This window comes from Oncorhynchus mykiss, chromosome 6 (assembly GCF_013265735.2).
Source record: "Oncorhynchus mykiss isolate Arlee chromosome 6, USDA_OmykA_1.1, whole genome shotgun sequence".
NCBI classification, from domain to species: Eukaryota; Metazoa; Chordata; class Actinopteri; order Salmoniformes; family Salmonidae; genus Oncorhynchus; species Oncorhynchus mykiss.
Window position 1 is genome coordinate 43,687,753 of NC_048570.1, and position 16,956 is coordinate 43,704,708.

The 16,956-nt window shown below is 43.7% G+C and overlaps 1 protein-coding gene across 1 annotated transcript in view; it reads right to left on the reverse strand.

The window, feature by feature from the left end:
* Positions 1-1,551: 1,551 nt before the first annotated feature.
* LOC110526003 (reticulon-4 receptor) overlaps positions 1,552-16,956 on the reverse strand; it is a 124,107-nt gene continuing 108,702 nt past the window's right edge. The window contains exon 2 of the mRNA XM_021606577.2: positions 1,552-3,695. Coding sequence (XP_021462252.1) covers positions 2,281-3,695 — 1,415 coding nt within the window. The 3' untranslated portion in view covers positions 1,552-2,280. The remainder of the gene's footprint in view (positions 3,696-16,956) is intronic.

Sequence of the window (16,956 nt, forward strand, 5' to 3'; positions counted from 1 at the left end):
TATTTCTATATTTGGCCTGATATGGTTCTCAATCAGAGGCAGGTGTTAGTCATTGTCTCTGATTGGGAACTATATTTAGGTAGCCTGTTTGGTGTTGGGTTTTGTTGGTGATTGTTCCTGTCTCTGTGTTTTGCACCAGATAGGGCTGTTTTTGGTTTTCCACATTTATTGTTTTGTAGTGTTCGTGTTTATCGTTTTTTCATTAAACATGAATCAATATAACCACGCTGCGTTTTGGTCCGCCTCTACTTCACCACAGGAAAGCCGTTACAGATGCCCAGGATCCCTGCTCATCTGCGTGAACTTGCCTAAGGGCAATACATTGCAATGTTCGTACTGTGAGGGGTCTAAGACATAGCTACAGGGAGACAGGACGGACAGCTGATCGTCCTCGCACTGGCAGACCACGTGTAACAACACCTGCACAGGATCGGTACATCCGAACATCACACCTGCTGGACAAGGACATGATGGCAACAACTGCCAGAGTTACACCAGGAACGCACAATCCCTCTTTCAGTGCTCAGACTGTCCGCAATAGGCTGAGAGAGACTGGACTGAGGGTTTATAGGCCTGTTGTAAGGCAGGTCCTCACCAGACATCACCTGCAACAACGTGGCCTATGGGCACAAACCCACCGTCGCTGGACCAGACAGGACTGGCAAAAAGTGCTCTTCACTGACGAGTCGCGGTTTTGTCTCAACAGGGGTGATGGTTGGATTCGCGTTTATCATTGAAGGAATGAGCGTTACACCGAGGCCTGTACTCTGGAGCGGGATTGATTTGGAGGTGGAGGGTCCGTCATGGTCTGGGGCGGTGTGTCACAGCATCATTGGACTGAGCTTGTTGTCATTGCAGGCAATCTCAATGTTATGCATTACTGTGAAGACATCCTCCTCCCTCATGTGGTACCCTTCCTGCAGGCTCATCCTGACATGACCCTCCAATATTTCAATGCCACAAGCCATACTGTTTGTTCTGTGAGTGATTTCCTGCAAGACAGGAATGTCAGTGTTCTGCCATGGCCAGCGACGAGCCCGGATCTCAATCCCATTGAGCACGTCTGGGACCTGTTGAATCGGAGGGTGAGGGCTAGGGCCATTCCCCCCAGAAACGTCCGGGAACTTGCAGGTAGGTGCCTTGGTGGAAGAGTGGGGTAACATCTCACAGAAAGAACTGGCAAATCTGGTGCAGTCCATGAGGAGGAGATGCACTGCAGTACTTAATGCAGCTGGTGGCCACACCAGATACTGACTGTTGCTTTTTTATTTTGAACTCCCCTTCATGGACACATTATTCCATTTCTGTGGAACTTGCTCAGTTTATGTCTCAGTTGATGAATCTTGTTATGTTCATACAAATATTTACACATGTTAAGTTTCCTGAAAATAAACGCAGTTGACAGTGAGAGGACGTTACATTTTGTGCTGAGTTTATGATTGAGTAGTCATGAGTGATTATCTTTAATGCTGTTGAATTCTGTGTGATTATTAGTTATAAATTAGAGCTATCCTCCAGTGCCTAAAAATAACACATCAATAACCAACCAGCTATAGGAAAGGATAACTTTTATTCATAATATATTCATACTTGTACACAAGTAAAATAAAATGCATATCTATGATTCCATTGCAATCTCTGTGAAACATTTAGACAGCATTATTTTAGCCAATGCTACCCGTACCCATACTGTGATGAAAACATAACTCAAACTGGGGAGAGAATAAACATTTGTCTTTACTTATAAACATAAAAAACATAACAGTACCCGACAAATGCAACACTTTTTGAATAAATAATGGGGGAGTGAAAATCTATTTTTCAACAAACAGACCCTAAACGTTCTTTGTGTTCGTTCAGACCCTCTGAATTCATGTTATTTTTTATTCATTTTTTGTGGTCTGTCTAAGCAGTCACTGTCTCAGCAGTAAAAGCTTTTGAGACAGAAAAAGGAATAAGGAGAGTCTCCAAAGTGGTGTAGCTTAGACAAGGTACAGTACATACAGAACAAACAATTTTGGGCACTGATTTGTTATATACATTAGATGAGACATGTTCTGTAAAGGCATCCTTTTTTGTTTAACTTCTTTATTATCGTAAGTCCTTGTTACCCTGGCAATGGGTCCAAACCTGACTTCCTGTGTTATCAGTCTCTGGGCTGTTAGTGGAGGTCAGAGATCACTGCAGATAGATTCTGTATCATTGTCATGAGCATTAATAACAATCTGTGAGTCCCAACAATGTTTATTTAGCATGAATCCCATCCCAGGCCCTAATGTCCTAAGACATGACCATAGAGAACCAGAACCAGATTATGGACATGAAGAGAAAACTTAGCTCCACCTGCATTGTAGATCCATGGCCTTTGAGACATTGTGCATCGGATTTGGGTTTTTTAGTGCACTTCTTTTTCTTCCTGGTTGGGGCTGTAGAAGGTTCCAGATCTTGCAGTTGGACTAAGGACTGGTCAAGGTTGTTGGACAGAGTCCCCAGAGGCCCGTCGTTGAGACTCTGCTTATTCCGGGTGGTCTCATTTTTTGTTCGCTCCTGCTCTCTGAATTTGGTCTTGGATATGTTCTCCTTCTCCTTGAGGGGGTTGTTGGTGATCTGGCGGCTGTTGTAGGATGAGGGGTCAGGGATGGTTTTCTCGGAGATGATAGAGGACTTATCATTATCTGGAAGACAACACCTGGGAATTCCATTTCCCAGAGGATATTCCGTGGAGGCAAATTTTCCAGACCACAGGTTGGAGCTGAAGAGCTGGGTTTGGATCTGAGGAGTTTCCACACACCCTTCCAGATCATCACTCTTCAGCCGTTTCAGGTCCTTCCCAAACAACTCCAATGGGACGTTACACTCAAGCTCTGAGCTGGAGCCCTTGAAGCGTTTGAACCAGTCCCACAGGGTCCTGGCCCGACAGTCACAGACCCACTGGTTCCCGTTGAGACGCAGGTACTGGAGGGACCCCAGCGGGTCCATGGTCTCCCCAGTCAGCACGGTCAGGTTGTTGTAGAACAGGAACAGTGTGGTCAGTTTTCTCAGGTCACTGAATGCTCTTGGTTGGACATAGATCACCCGGTTCTGGTGCAGCAACAGGCGGTCGAGGTTAATGAGGCCACGCAGCATGTGGTCCGATACGGTCTTGATCTTGTTGTTGTGCAGGAAGAGATAGGTGAGGTTGGCCAGGTCCAGGAAAGTGTCATCGTGCAGGGCCAGTAGGTTATTGTCCTGCAGGTAAAGGTACTGCAGGGAGAACAGTCCCTGGAACGCTCCAACAGGTAACTCCAACAGGCCGCACCTGTGCAGGTGGAGGGTGTGGAGCTTGGACAGGCCCCTGAAGGCCGTGGGGCTGATGATTCTCAGGTTACTGTTGTCCCCAATGTCCAGCTCCTCCAGCCGCTCCAGACCATAGAAGGCCCCAGCTTCGATGTGGCTGATGTTGTTGGAGTACATCCAGAGGACGGTGAGGTTGTGCACAGAGCTGAAGCTGGTGGAGCGGACCACGGTCAGCTTGTTGCTCTGGAGGAATATCCGCTGGCTCTGCACAGGGATCTCGTTGGGGATGGAGAACAGTCCTTGTTGCTGGCATGCCATGGTGGGCCGTGGCTCACTGTAACACACACATTTGACCGGGCAGCCCTCTGCTCCTCGAGGCACCAGGTTTAACCACAACACAAGGAACAGGAGTCGGCCCCCTGGAGAGAGAAGAAGAGATGAGTGGGTCAGTTCTACAAGTACATAAAAATACAGGGCTCTCAAACCCTGTTCCTGGAGAGCTACTGTACTGTAGGTTTTCACTCCAACCCTAATCTAGAACACCTGATTCTAATAATTAGCTGGTTTATAAACTGGGGTAGGAGCGAAAACCTAGCTCTCCAGGAACAGGGTTGGAGAGCCCTGCTCTAGGCTCTCACATAGTCCTCTCCTAACTAGTCATGCAGTGTGTCTTTAAAGAGAAAACCGTCCGTGATTATTTGCCCCTGGGGACCCATTTCCTCCTTGCTTCTAACGCAAGCATGAAGACCCGGACGATTGAGGAGAGGGGTCCCAAGAAGCTGATTCATTAAATATGGGTGTGTAGCTTTTAAGCAGAATCAACAAACGCTGATAGGGTGGATGGAACTAATGTTTGACATTTAGCCTGTCGCGTAAAGATAAGTGTAGTGGGAGCCTGGACCCTTTCGTGCCTGACTGAGAGGCTGAGATCTTGATGCTAGTTTTCAGGGTGGAGAGCAGAACTGGGTTCAAATAGTATTTGAAATCACTTAAAATAAGTTATCTGTTATCACTGTTGTGTTTCCAATTGTTTCCAGAAGTAATTCATTTCCGCTTGAGTTATAGGAGTTATGTGTTATAGCTAACCTAACACCGGAACATGTAGACACAGCACAGATACAAGTATAGCGATTTCACTAATTCTTTAAATGCAGATCAAGATTTCAAAGTGTGACAGCAGGAGATGCCAAATCCAATATGTCATGTCAGTTGTCAGGTGTTATTGGCAGATATTGTCCAAATCTCAGTGAATCCAGCCCTAGCGCCTGTCCTAAGTGTGGATTTCCATTCACAGCTGCCACAGCCATCACTGGAATCCCAGGCTCTGCCGTGACAGGTAGTGAAGTACTGGAAAATGCATGAGCTTTACCCTCCTTCACTCACTCCCTCCTTCCTTCCTTCTCTCCACCACTCCTGTTTTTCCTCCCCTGCCTCCCTCACTATCTCACTCCATCTCTCTTTCCTCCTCCTCCCCTCCATCCCTCTCCGTGCCTCTCTTCCTCCCTCTGAATCGGTTTTAATCCATCCCTCCCTCTCTTCATCCCCCTCCCTCATCCCTCCATCCCTTCCTGTTCTTCATGCAGCAGTTGTAGCAGCTCATCCCTGGCCATTGTTAAGCGGGAGCTGTGGTGTGGCTTGACAGCAGCCCCCTGCTGCACTTTCTCTCCAATCTCCCTCTTCAGCCTTCAGCCAGACACACTATGCCACCAGAAAGCTGTTAAGTTTCCTTCCACTACTCTTTATTTCTGCATCACAACACTTTTCCCTTCCAGTTCCCAGCCACCTGCTTCTCTAACAATAGCAATATATTGTTTTGTAACTGCAGCAGGCTTTGTATCTCCTCACCGCATCTCCGCTCATTGTCTTATTTCCACCCATGCTCCAGGGAAAATGTTCTATAATGGTCTTCAATAGCATCTTTTGAATGACAGTATAGTCTAAGCCAATCAGGTGTTATCAGTTTTATAATACTAACTATTGCCTGCTGCCTGCTGCCTGCTTTCTTTATATAGAGATGTAGGATATTAATTACAGACAGTTTGCTACAGCAGGAAAATAATCATTCAGAAATAGGAAATGTGGATTATAATTAAAGGACAATTTTGTAAGGGTTGACACATTTTTCAAATCTGAAATGTAAAGGTGGAAATGTCAAAACTCAGAAGCCTTTTAAAAACCTCAAATACACTACAAGTTTTACATTTCCTGCATTGCAGTAAAGTTTTCCTGCAACAGGGTGATCAAATTAAGATCCTACATCTATAGGACTGTGTCAATTGCCTTGCCATTAGTGTTGTCAAACAGAATTAAGAAGTCCAAAGCCGTTTTTGCCCTCATCACCTCTTGCACCTTATTTTTACTGTGCTTACACTTCCGTGATTAATAACTGTGTAATAATAACCACAGTTATAACTGTGTTAACAACATAGTAGTTACATATGTTTTACTATGTAATTAAATGGTAATAGGGTTGAGGAATCAGTTACACAATTTAAACAAGGAATGAGTAATTACACATTCACTTGATGAAGGTTATTCCACATGTGTAACTACTGATGTTATTACACATTTTCTTGTTCCACTATGCAACTGTTTTGTAATTACACATTTGAACGTCACCTGTGAATTACCATATTAATAACTGAAACCAAAACCGGACCTTGTTACATGTAACAACAATTGTAACAAGACACTCCCTGTCATTAACTACCGGCTATTTTTCACTAAAGTTTATTTCTGTTTTGGAAAAAGCAACAATATAAAGTGAAGTGACATTTGAATTGCTTTGTAGTTACAATGTAACAACCTTTGCAGACAATAGGCTAACCAAGGGACTTTTCTTTAATGGATTTGACAAAGATTCATTTTCAACCATTTCAGACTCAAAGCAATAACTATTTTAGTTAGTAAAAATACAGGGTGGTAAAGCTAGCTAGCTAGCTAGCATTTCCCCATCATTCACTAATGTAGCTAGCTAACGGAAACTCATGTAAACTCGTACATTGCCTTGGTCCGTACAATTGCCCTTATTTTAGCGCCCCAGAAACGTAATACTTCCAGATCAACTGTAATGTCAATACCATTGTAAAGCACAATTTCTCTCCTTTCCAACATAATCGATTACATGACCTAAACGCTGCCCGTTTCTGCATAATTTAAACAGGCAATGAGCCCCGTCGGGTCTTTTTAAAAATGGTGGGTGGGGAAGCGAAACTAATGCGTGATAGTGAGAAGGAGAGATGTTGTGTGGGAAAATTGCTTTTTTTTTACTCGATCTGTCCAACTTATCACCTTATCGGCAGGGTAGCCTAGTGGTTGGGGGCGGCAGGGTAGCCTAGTGGTTAGAGCATTGGACTAGTAACCGGAAGTTCAAATCCCCAAGCTGACAAGGTACAAATCTGTTGTTCTGCCCCTGAACAGGCAGTTAACCCACTGTTCCTAGGCCGTCATTGAAAATAAGAATTTGTTCTTAACTGACTTGCCTAGTAAAATAAAGGTTAAAAAAAAAGAAATTATCGCCTCTAAATTGTAAATACAACACTATAGAGTTTATATAATGTGTCATTACATACCTATTTGAAGGTTTGTGTCAAATTTTAATCGGGTTTTTAGGGCGGTGCTAAAGTGATCTTAGAAGTAAGCGGCTTTGAGAATGATGATGACGCAAAAAATGACTAGGTATCCCCCCTTACCCGCGTCACTGTCCATTTCTTGTTTTTAAAGAATGATAGTGCTACACCTGGTGGAGAGAGATTGTAAGACAGAAATAGTTGCTTTATACGTGCTGTACGTTACGACATGACACGTCAAGATGTAACAGAGGGTCAGTTTTTTCAACTTTTCTCCAATACTATAGAGCCATTACCATGTCGATCAACGCTTGAATAGAAACCTAGTTCACACCCCCGATTTTGACGTCAACGCAGTCGCTACAGTCCCAGTAGTTTACTTTGTAGCCATGTTTGAATGTTGCGGTCGCGCACATTTGTACGGAATGGGGTGAGTTTACGTTAGCTAGATGGCTAGCTAGGCACTGGTAGCCTAATGTCAACACGTTTTCCAACTCAGTTAAGAAACTTTACTAAATCATCATAAAACTCATAAAACATTTTGTTTACAATGTTATTTCACTATTTTGGAGACTTACATTGAACTTTGCACATTAAAAACATGACAAATGAAGAGACAGAAATAACATGGAACTTCCACTTGGCTGCATAGGAAAGTTGTGAGAGGTCAGTGTGATGTCAGTGTTCTTTTGGCTTCTTTTTTATTTATTTATTGTTCTTTTGAATGTACAAACATGTAAATAAATAGTGAACAAAAAGGTTAAAAGGATAAGACCCTTTAAAAAAAAAAAAATCTGTGTAAGACGACATACACAAATCTAACTGCCTGTAGCTCAGGACCTGAAGCAAAGATATGCATATTCTTGATACCATTTAACAGCTTCCACCCCCAAGCCATAAGACTCATGAACAGCTAATCAAAGGGCTACCCAGACCCCTCTTTTACGCTGCTGCTACTTTCTGTTTATCGTTTTTGCATGGTCACTTTAACGCTAGCTACGTGTGCATACTACATCAATTACCTCGACCAAAATATAAAAAAGCTAAATGTAAACAATTTTGTATGAGTTTACCAGGAAATTATGTCACACTGACCTATCACCTCTCAAACTGTACTCTGCAGACAAAATGGAAGTCACATACAATTTCTGTCTCTTAATTTGTCGTTGGCATTTAATTGAATGTCCTCCTGTCTCCAAATTTCTCCTGGATAGCCTATGGTCTGCAAAGGTTGTTTCATTGTAAATACAAAGGTTGTTACATTGTAACTAAGTAATTCTAAAGCTTATACACTACTGGGTTTCACTTTACGTTGCTTGCTCCTGGTTAGGTACATGATAATGACAAGAATATCCTATGTAACTACATTGTTCTTACAATACACTTGATTCGGAATAGCCTTTGAGCCAGGTCATGGAATAACCTTCAGCAAGTGAATGTGTAATAACACATTCCTTTTTCCAATTGTTTAATAACTGATTCCGCAACAACCCTATTACCATGTAGTTATAGTAAAACCTATGAAACGATTATGTTAACACAGTTATGAATGTGCTAGTTACATAGTAATAGGGGCAACCTAATGTAAAGTGTTACCTCAATACATACAGTATATAAGTATACTGTTATCGTTTTGGTGCCAACCTTCATATCAAACAATCACAAAATGTAGCATAAATCCACAAAGAAATATATCTTATTTTGCTTTGCCAGCTTTGGTTTCAACATTGAATCTCCCCTTTCTGGTGTGTCGAAACACAGCCCAACACAGCACAATGTCACACATCCACAACTCCAGAAACGGGTGTTTCAGAAACTGGCATCCCACGAGAAAAATCCATTATGGTCCAACAGCAATCTTAACTCTGTCTAAGATGAGCCAAGAACCTCTTTGTCTTATGGCGACGATACAAAGTGACTGAAGCTCAATGACTCAGGCTCGCTTCCGTGTTGGAGAAGCAATTGTCTTCACAAAAGGATGCAAAGTCTGAGTCCCAAGTGGCACCCTAGTCCCCATATAGTGCACTACTTTTGACCAAAGCACTATGCCATTTGTGACACAGACAGAGAGGCGGACAGGGGGACAGAGGTGGAGATATGCCCAGACAGTTAACAACCTGGTGATGAACGGCAGACATCAAGCATAATCCTCACTTGTCTAATTGTATTATTTGCCAAAACAAAACAAAAGACTATGAACAATGTGGGAGAACAGAGAACACTCCAGATAATAGCGAGGGGTGAGGAGGGGTAAGGAGGACATAAGTGGGAGCAGCCAGAGAGCGCTGTTTACTTAGCGCAGCAGTGCATGACAAGCCTGACACCCTCCAGCTCATTTGCATATATCCCTGGCTGTGTGTGTATGTGTGAACTACTTCACTACTCTAGCCCCATCCATGGCTTTCTCTCAGCATGATAGAGGCATCCTATCCCAACCCTGGCAGCACCTTGAGAGCACACAGGACATGCAAAAAGGGGATCCAGGGGATCTGCAATCCATCATACTGGCTTCACTCTGAAGAGGCTTGGATTGGGCCCGGATGGGTAACATGACAGTATTATCCTTCAGCAGAGAGGAGAGGAGTGTGGAAAGGAAGGGAAGAGAAGTGATGTCTCTCTCTGAGATAGATGACACAGAGCATCTCAAGGGATGCAATGGCCTCTTTCTTTCTTTACTCACACAACATTAGTGATTGTTGTTTCTATGTGGATTTCAACATGTTCTTAATATATTCAAGATGTTTGTACGTTAGGCGGTTTGTTGTAAATGCACTCATGCATACAAATGCACCCTTATATCATGTTGAAATGAATAATTTAGATCAGTCATATCAGGTGATGTGGTGTTATTTTCCCAAAGCGCTGTCACAAAGTGGTTGTAAACCCAAGTGATTGTGTATGGTGAGAGTGCATTAAAACCTCTTCCCTACTGTCATCTAAGGACCTACATTTTGACTGAATGGTGACCGGATTTGAAAAGTTGGTACCACTCCTAAATGCTTCCCCCCAGGAACATACAGGCATGGAACTACTTTTCCTAAATGTTCCTAAATGTTTTCCCCAAAGAACATTATGCAGGGATGGAACAGATGCTCTCTTGTAACTGTAAATAAAGATGTGTGCATCCTGATCAAACCCGGAGTCATTGGAGTCACTACCTGGTCGTTGGCCTGCTCTGTGTGTGTTTGTGTGTGCATATGTGAAAGTATGTGTGTGCGCATTTGCATTTGAGTGTGCATGTGTGTGTGTGTGTTTCTAGGGGACACCATGGTCTAGCATGCAGACAAGGACACAATTAGCAGAGGGGCAGAGGGACAGATCATGTTCTGTCTGCGACACATCTGAAAGAAAGAAAGAAAGAAAGAAAGAAGGGAGCAACCGTGTGTGTAGCTGGGTGTGTGTGTGAGGGGAGGGGGGATGAGGAGAGAAGGATGGGAGAAGTGAGAAGTGAAAATATACCAGATTGTGAACTACTAGCCCCAAAACACTGTATTTTCAGATGCACGACTCTTCACTTGTAAAATGGGAAACATTACCAGAATACAACACTGACACAATTTTTTACATTTTACCTTTATTTAACTAGGCAAGTAACAAATTCTTATTTTCAATGACGGCCTGTTCAGGGGCAGAACGACAGATTCGTACCTTGTCAGCTTGGGGATTTGAACTTGCAACCTTCCGGTTACTAGTCCAACGCTCTGGTTACTAGTCCAACGCTCTAACCACTAGGCTACCCTGCTAGCAAGTCACTGGGTGAAGGCCTCAAAGCACAGCATGTTTAGAATGCTTGTCATCATTTCTAAAATGGTCAACACAATGCCGAGACCAACTTTAAAAAAAAACTGTGACATAATTTATTCCAGCAAATCACTTAAAGTCTGGGATGAAGTTATGAAAACCTGAGACCACTTGTCCTGATTTGTAGTTGGAATCCAACCAACATGCCCTCAATACGACCTCATGTCATTACGGTAAAATGGGAAGATTGTAATAGATGACATTGAAGTCCCTATGGGAGGTTTTTAGAGGTTTCTTCCATACAGTTATCTCTCTGCACCCCCAAACCCAAAGCCCTTGCCACTTAGCACATTCAATTGTGTAGAATGTATAATGCAAGTAATGTAAGCTGAAAATAATGTAGGCTTCAGTTGAGAAAGTGTGCGTGGGAGCCATATCAGAAGAGTTGGCCTACTTTGTGTTATACCATGCGGTTCATCCATATCCTTTATGGCCCATAGCATAGCACATCTATGTACAGTAACAGCAAGCGTCATTCTGCATGAGCATATTTTCTTCAGCAAAAGTAACTTAATTATGCCATGTAGAAGCACATAAGTATAACGTAGATATGCCAATCTCTCACCATTGCCGCTTTTATAGACCCCCTTCAGACCCCAGCTTTGCCCTGGACACCATATGTGAATTGATTGCCCCCCATCTATCTTCAGAGTTCAAACTGTCAGGTCAGTATTGACCTCATCCCATCAGTAGAGGATGCCTGGTTGCTCTTTAAAGGTGCTTTCCTCGCCATCTTAAATAACCATGACCCATAAAAAATGTAGAACTAAGAGCAGATATACACAGTCAGTTAGGAAAGCTAAGGCTAGCTTTCTCAAACAGAAATTTGCATCCTGTATAGAGGTCGACCGATTATGATTTTTCAACGCCGATACCGATAATTGGAGGACCAAAAAAGCCGATACCGATTAATCGGCCATTTTTTTTTTTTTTGTAATAATGACAATTACAACAATACTGAATGAACACTTATTTTAACTTAATCTAATACATCAATAAAATCAATTTAGCCTCAATTAAATAATGAAACATGTTCAATTTGGTTTAAATAATGCAAAAACAAAGTGTTGGAGAAGAAAGTAAAAGTGCAATATATGCTATGTAAGAAAGCTAACGTTTAAGTTCCTTGCTCAGAACATGAGAACATATGAAAGCTGGTGGTTCCTTTTAACATGAGTCTTCAATATTCCCAGGTAAGAAGTTTTAGGTTGTAGTTATTATAGGAATTATAGGACTATTTCCCTCTATACCATTTGTATTTCATTAACCTTTGGCTATTGGATGTTCTTATAGGCACTTTAGTATTGCCAGTGTAACAGTATAGCTTCCGTCCCTCTTCTCGCTCCTCCCTGGGCTCGAACCAGGAACACAACACAGCCACCCTCGAAGCAGCATTACCCATGCAGAGCAAGGCAAACAACCACCCCAAGGCTCAGAGCGAGTGACGTTTGAAACGCTATTAGTGCGTGCTAACTAGCCAGCCATTTCACTCCGGTTACACCAGCCTAATCTCGGGAGTTGATAGGCTTGAAGTCATAAACAGCGCAATGCTTGACGCACAATGAAGAGCTGCTGGCAAAACGCACGAAAGGGCTGTTTGAATGAATGTTTACGCACCTGCTTCTGCCTACCACCGCTCAGTCATATACTTAGATACTTGTATGCCTGTATGCTCAGTCAGATTATACGCAACGCAGGACACGCTAGATAATATCTAGTAGTATCATCAACCATGTGCAGTTAACTGTGTAGTGATTATGATTGATTGTTTTTATAAGATAAGTTTAATGCTAGCTAGCAACTTACCTTGGCTTACTGCATTCACCAAACAGGCAGTCAGGCTCCTTGTGGAGTGCAACGGTCATTATTAAATTGGACTAGTTAACTGTAAACTTGCAAGACTGGATCCCCCAAGCTGACAAGGTGAAAACCTGTCGTTCTGTCCCTGAATGAGGCAGTTAACCCACTGTTCCTTGGCCGTCATTGAAAATAAGAATGTGTTCTCTAACTGACTTGCCTAGTTAAATAAAGGTGTAAAAAATATATTTAAAAAAATACCGATTTCCGATTGTTATGAAAACTTGAAATCGGCCCTAATTAATCGTCCATTCCGAGTAATCGGTAGACCTCTAATCCTGTAGCACTAATTCCAAAAAGTTTTGGGACACTGTAAAGTCCATGGAGAATAAGAGCACCTCCTCCCAACTTCCCACTGCACTGAGGCTAGGAAACACTGTCACCACCGATAATTCTACAATAATCGAGAATTTAAATAAGCACGTTTCTGCGGCTGGCCATACTTTCCTCCTGGCTACCCCTAGCCTGACCAACAGCTCAGCTCCCCCTGCAACAACTTGCCCAAGCACCCCCCCGCTTCTCCTTCACCCAAATCCAGACAGCTGATGTTCTGAAAGAGCTGCAAAATCTGGATCCCTACAAGTCAGCTGGGCTAGATAATCTGGATCCTCTCTTTCTAAAATGATCCACCGAAATTGTTTCAACCCCTATTACTAGCCTGTTTAACCTCTCTTTCGTATCGTCTGAGATCCCCAAAGATTGGAAAGCTGTCACGGTCATCTCCTCTTCAAAAGGGGAGACACTCTAGACCCAAACTGTTATAGACCTATATCCATCCTGCCCTGCCATTCTAAAATCTTTGAAAGCCAAGTTAACAAACAGATCACCGACCATTTCGAATCCCACCATAACTTCTCCACTATGCAATCTGGTTTCCGAGCTGGTCATGGGTGCACCTCAGCCACACTCAAGGTCTTAAACGATATCATAACCGCCATCGATAAAAGACAGTACTGTGCAGCCATCTTCATCGACCTGGCCAAGGCTTTCGGGGTCAATCACCGCATTCTTATCGGCAGACTCAATAGCCTTGGTTTCTCAAATGACTCTTCACTTGGTTCACCAACTACTTCTCAGATAGAGTTCAGTGTGTCAAATCGGAGGGCCTGTTGTCCGGGCCTCTGGCAGTCTCTATGGGGGTGCCACAGGGTTCAATTCTTAGGGCCGACTCTTCTCTGTATACATCAATGATGTCGCTCTTGCTGCTGGTAATTCTCTGATCCACCTCTACGCAAACAACACCATTCTGTATACAACTGGCCCTTCTCTGGACACTGTGTTAACAAACCTCCAAACAAGCTTCAATTCCATACAACACTCCTTCCGTGGCCTCCAACTGCTTTTAAATGCCAGCAAAACTAAATGCATGCTCGATTGTTGCCTGCACCCGCCGGCCCGACTAGCATCACTACTCTGGGCGGTTCTAACTTAGAATATGTGGACAACTACATACAATATATACTGTATTCTATACCATCTACTGCACCTTGCCTATGCGACTCGGCCATCGCTAATCCATATACTTACATGTACATATTTTCATTCCCGCCTTTATATTTGTTTGCATTAGGTAGTTGTTGGGGAATTGTTAGATTACTTGTTCCCCTCTCTCCACTGGGATTCTCTGCCTCTAACCCTATTACAGGAGCCGAGTCACTGGCTTACTGGTGCTCTTCCATGCCGTCACTAGGAGGGGTGCGTCACTTGAGTGGGTTGAGTCACTGACGTGGTCTTCCTGTCTGGGTTGGCGCCCCCCCTTGGGTTGTGCCGTGGCAGAGATCTTTGTGGGCTATACTCGGCCTTGTCTCAGGATGGTAATTTGGTGGTTGAAGATATTCCTCTAGTGGTGTGGGGACTGTGCTTTGGCAAGGTGGGTGGGGTTATATCCTGCCTGTTTGGCTCTGTACTCGGTGTATCATCGGATGGGGCCACAGTGTCTCCTGACCCCTCCTGTCTCAGTCTCCAGTATTTATGCTGCAGTAGTTTATGTGTCGGGGGGCTAGGGTCACTCTGTTATATCTGGAGTATTTCTCCAGTGTCCTGTGCGAATTTTAGTATGCTCTCCCTTTCTTTCTCTCTCTCTCCTGGGCACCTGGGCACCTGAGCCCTAGGAGCCTTGATGACTCCTTGTTGTCCCCAGTCCACCTCCAGTTTCAACTGTTCTGCCTGCGGCTATGGAACCCTGACCTGTTCACCGGACGTGCTACCTGTCCCAGACCTGCTGTTTTCAACTCTCTAGAGACAGCAGGAGCAGTAGAGATACTCTCAATGATCGGCTATGAAAAGCCAACTGACATTTACTCCTGAGGGGCTGACCTGTTGCACCCTCGACAACTACAGTGATTATTATTATTATGATGTAAGAAGGGCTATATAAATACATTTGATTTTATATTATTGCACTCGGAACTAGAAGCACAAGCATTTCGCTACACTCGCATTAACATCTGCTAACCATGTGAAGAAAATAACATTTGATTTGACATAGGCGGATGTGGCGGATTGAGACGCAGCCCAGATATCTCAGCTTAAATTCACGGATTTTGGGATTTTTGTATCATGTTACTTAGATTGACGCGCTGGTGCGTCAATAGACTCAAGGTTAAAATCTTCTTATTGGATTATTTTATATATTTTACATGAGATAAAACCACACAGAGGGCCAAAGATACTTACAGACCCCTGTGATAATCTGAAGTACCCAAAAAAGGCCAGAAGATTTCATCTGATAGAATTCCCTCCCAAACTGGTAGTTTACTGGTAAACTTAAAAAATGTCCAGTAATATACTCTCCATTTGAAACCCTAAATGTGACAGACTGATAGAGCTTTTGAAGGCGGGTAGAAATATGAACTGTGAACGGTTTGAGAGACAAACCACTATGGACCCCTCTCTTATCTCTTTAATATGTCGTGTAACCTCACGCTATCTGCTCTGTTTCTGCAGTCTCTGCACTTTGGTGGAGGGCTGTGCTCTGTCGCTAACTACGCAGGCAGTCGACAAATGTGTCATCCACAATCATCTCAGGCTTAGCTTGATTGGGAGAGGGCCAAAGGGTGTGCTTCAATTGATAAACCAAAGTACGTCAGCAAGTCTAACAAACAGGATGGGCTAATCCTTCAGTGATGCGTTATAGTGTTGTGCTGGAGTTCAATTTAGAAGCCACATGAATGACTTGACAGCACAAATAGACTCAACATGCACATTCACACACACACACACAGAGAGAGAGAGAGTTCCATATGGGTTAGCTTCCACAAGCATCTGCCTTTCCAACCTCACATGCAAGGCAGCAAATGAATGATCAAATCAAATCCCATTTCATATGTCACATGCACCGAATACAAGTGAAAAGTGAAATGCTTACTTACGAGCCCCTAACCAACAAAACAGTAAAAAATAATATGGATAAGAATAAGAAATAAATGTAGCAAGTAATTAAAGAGTAGTAGTAGTAAAATAACAATAGCGAGACTATATACAGTGGGGTACCGGAACCAACAATGCAGTTAAAAAAAATATGGATAAGAATAAGAAATAAAAGTAACAAGTAATTAAAGAGCAGCAGTAAAATAACAATAGCGAGACTATATACAGGGGGGTAACGGTACATGGTCAATGTGCGGGGGCACCGGTTAGTTGAGGTAAAGGGGGGGGGGGGGGGGGGGGGGGGGGGGTGCAAATGTTGATTAGATGTTCAGGAGTCTTATTGCTTGGGGGTAGAAGCTGTTTCGAAGCCTCTTGGACCTAGACTTGGCACTCCGGTACCGCTTGCCGTGCGGTAGCAGAGAGAACAGTCTATGACTAGGGTGGCTAGAGTCTTTGACAATTTTTAGGGCCTTCTTTGGACACCGCCTGGTATAGAGGTCCTGGATGGCACTAAGCTTGGCCTCAGTGATGTACTGGGCCGGTCGCACTACCCTCTGTAGTGCCTTGCGGTCGGAGCATGAGCATTTGCCATACCAGGAGGTGGTGCAACCAGTCAGGATGCTCTCGATGGTGCAGCTTTAGAACCTTTTGAGGATTTGATGACCCATGCCAAATCTTTTCGGTCTCCTGAGGAGGAATAGGTTTTATCTTGCCCTCTTCACGACTGTCTTGGTGTGCTTGGACCATGTTAGTTTGTTGGTGAAGTGGACACCAAGGAACTTGAAGCTCTCAACCTGCTCCACTGCAGCCCTGTCGATGAGAATGGGGGCATGCTCGGTCCTCTTTTTCCTGTAGTCCACAATCATCTCCTTTGTTTTGATCACGTTGAAGGAGAGGTTGTTGGCCTGGCACCACACGGCCAGGTCTCTGACTTCCTCCCTATAGGCTGTCTCGTCGTTGTCGGTGATCAGGCCTACCACTGTTGTGTCACTGGCAAACTTAATGAGGGTGTTGGAGTGAACAGGGAGTACAGGAGGGGACTGAGCATGCACCCCTGAGGGGCCCCTGAGGGGCCCCTGTGTTG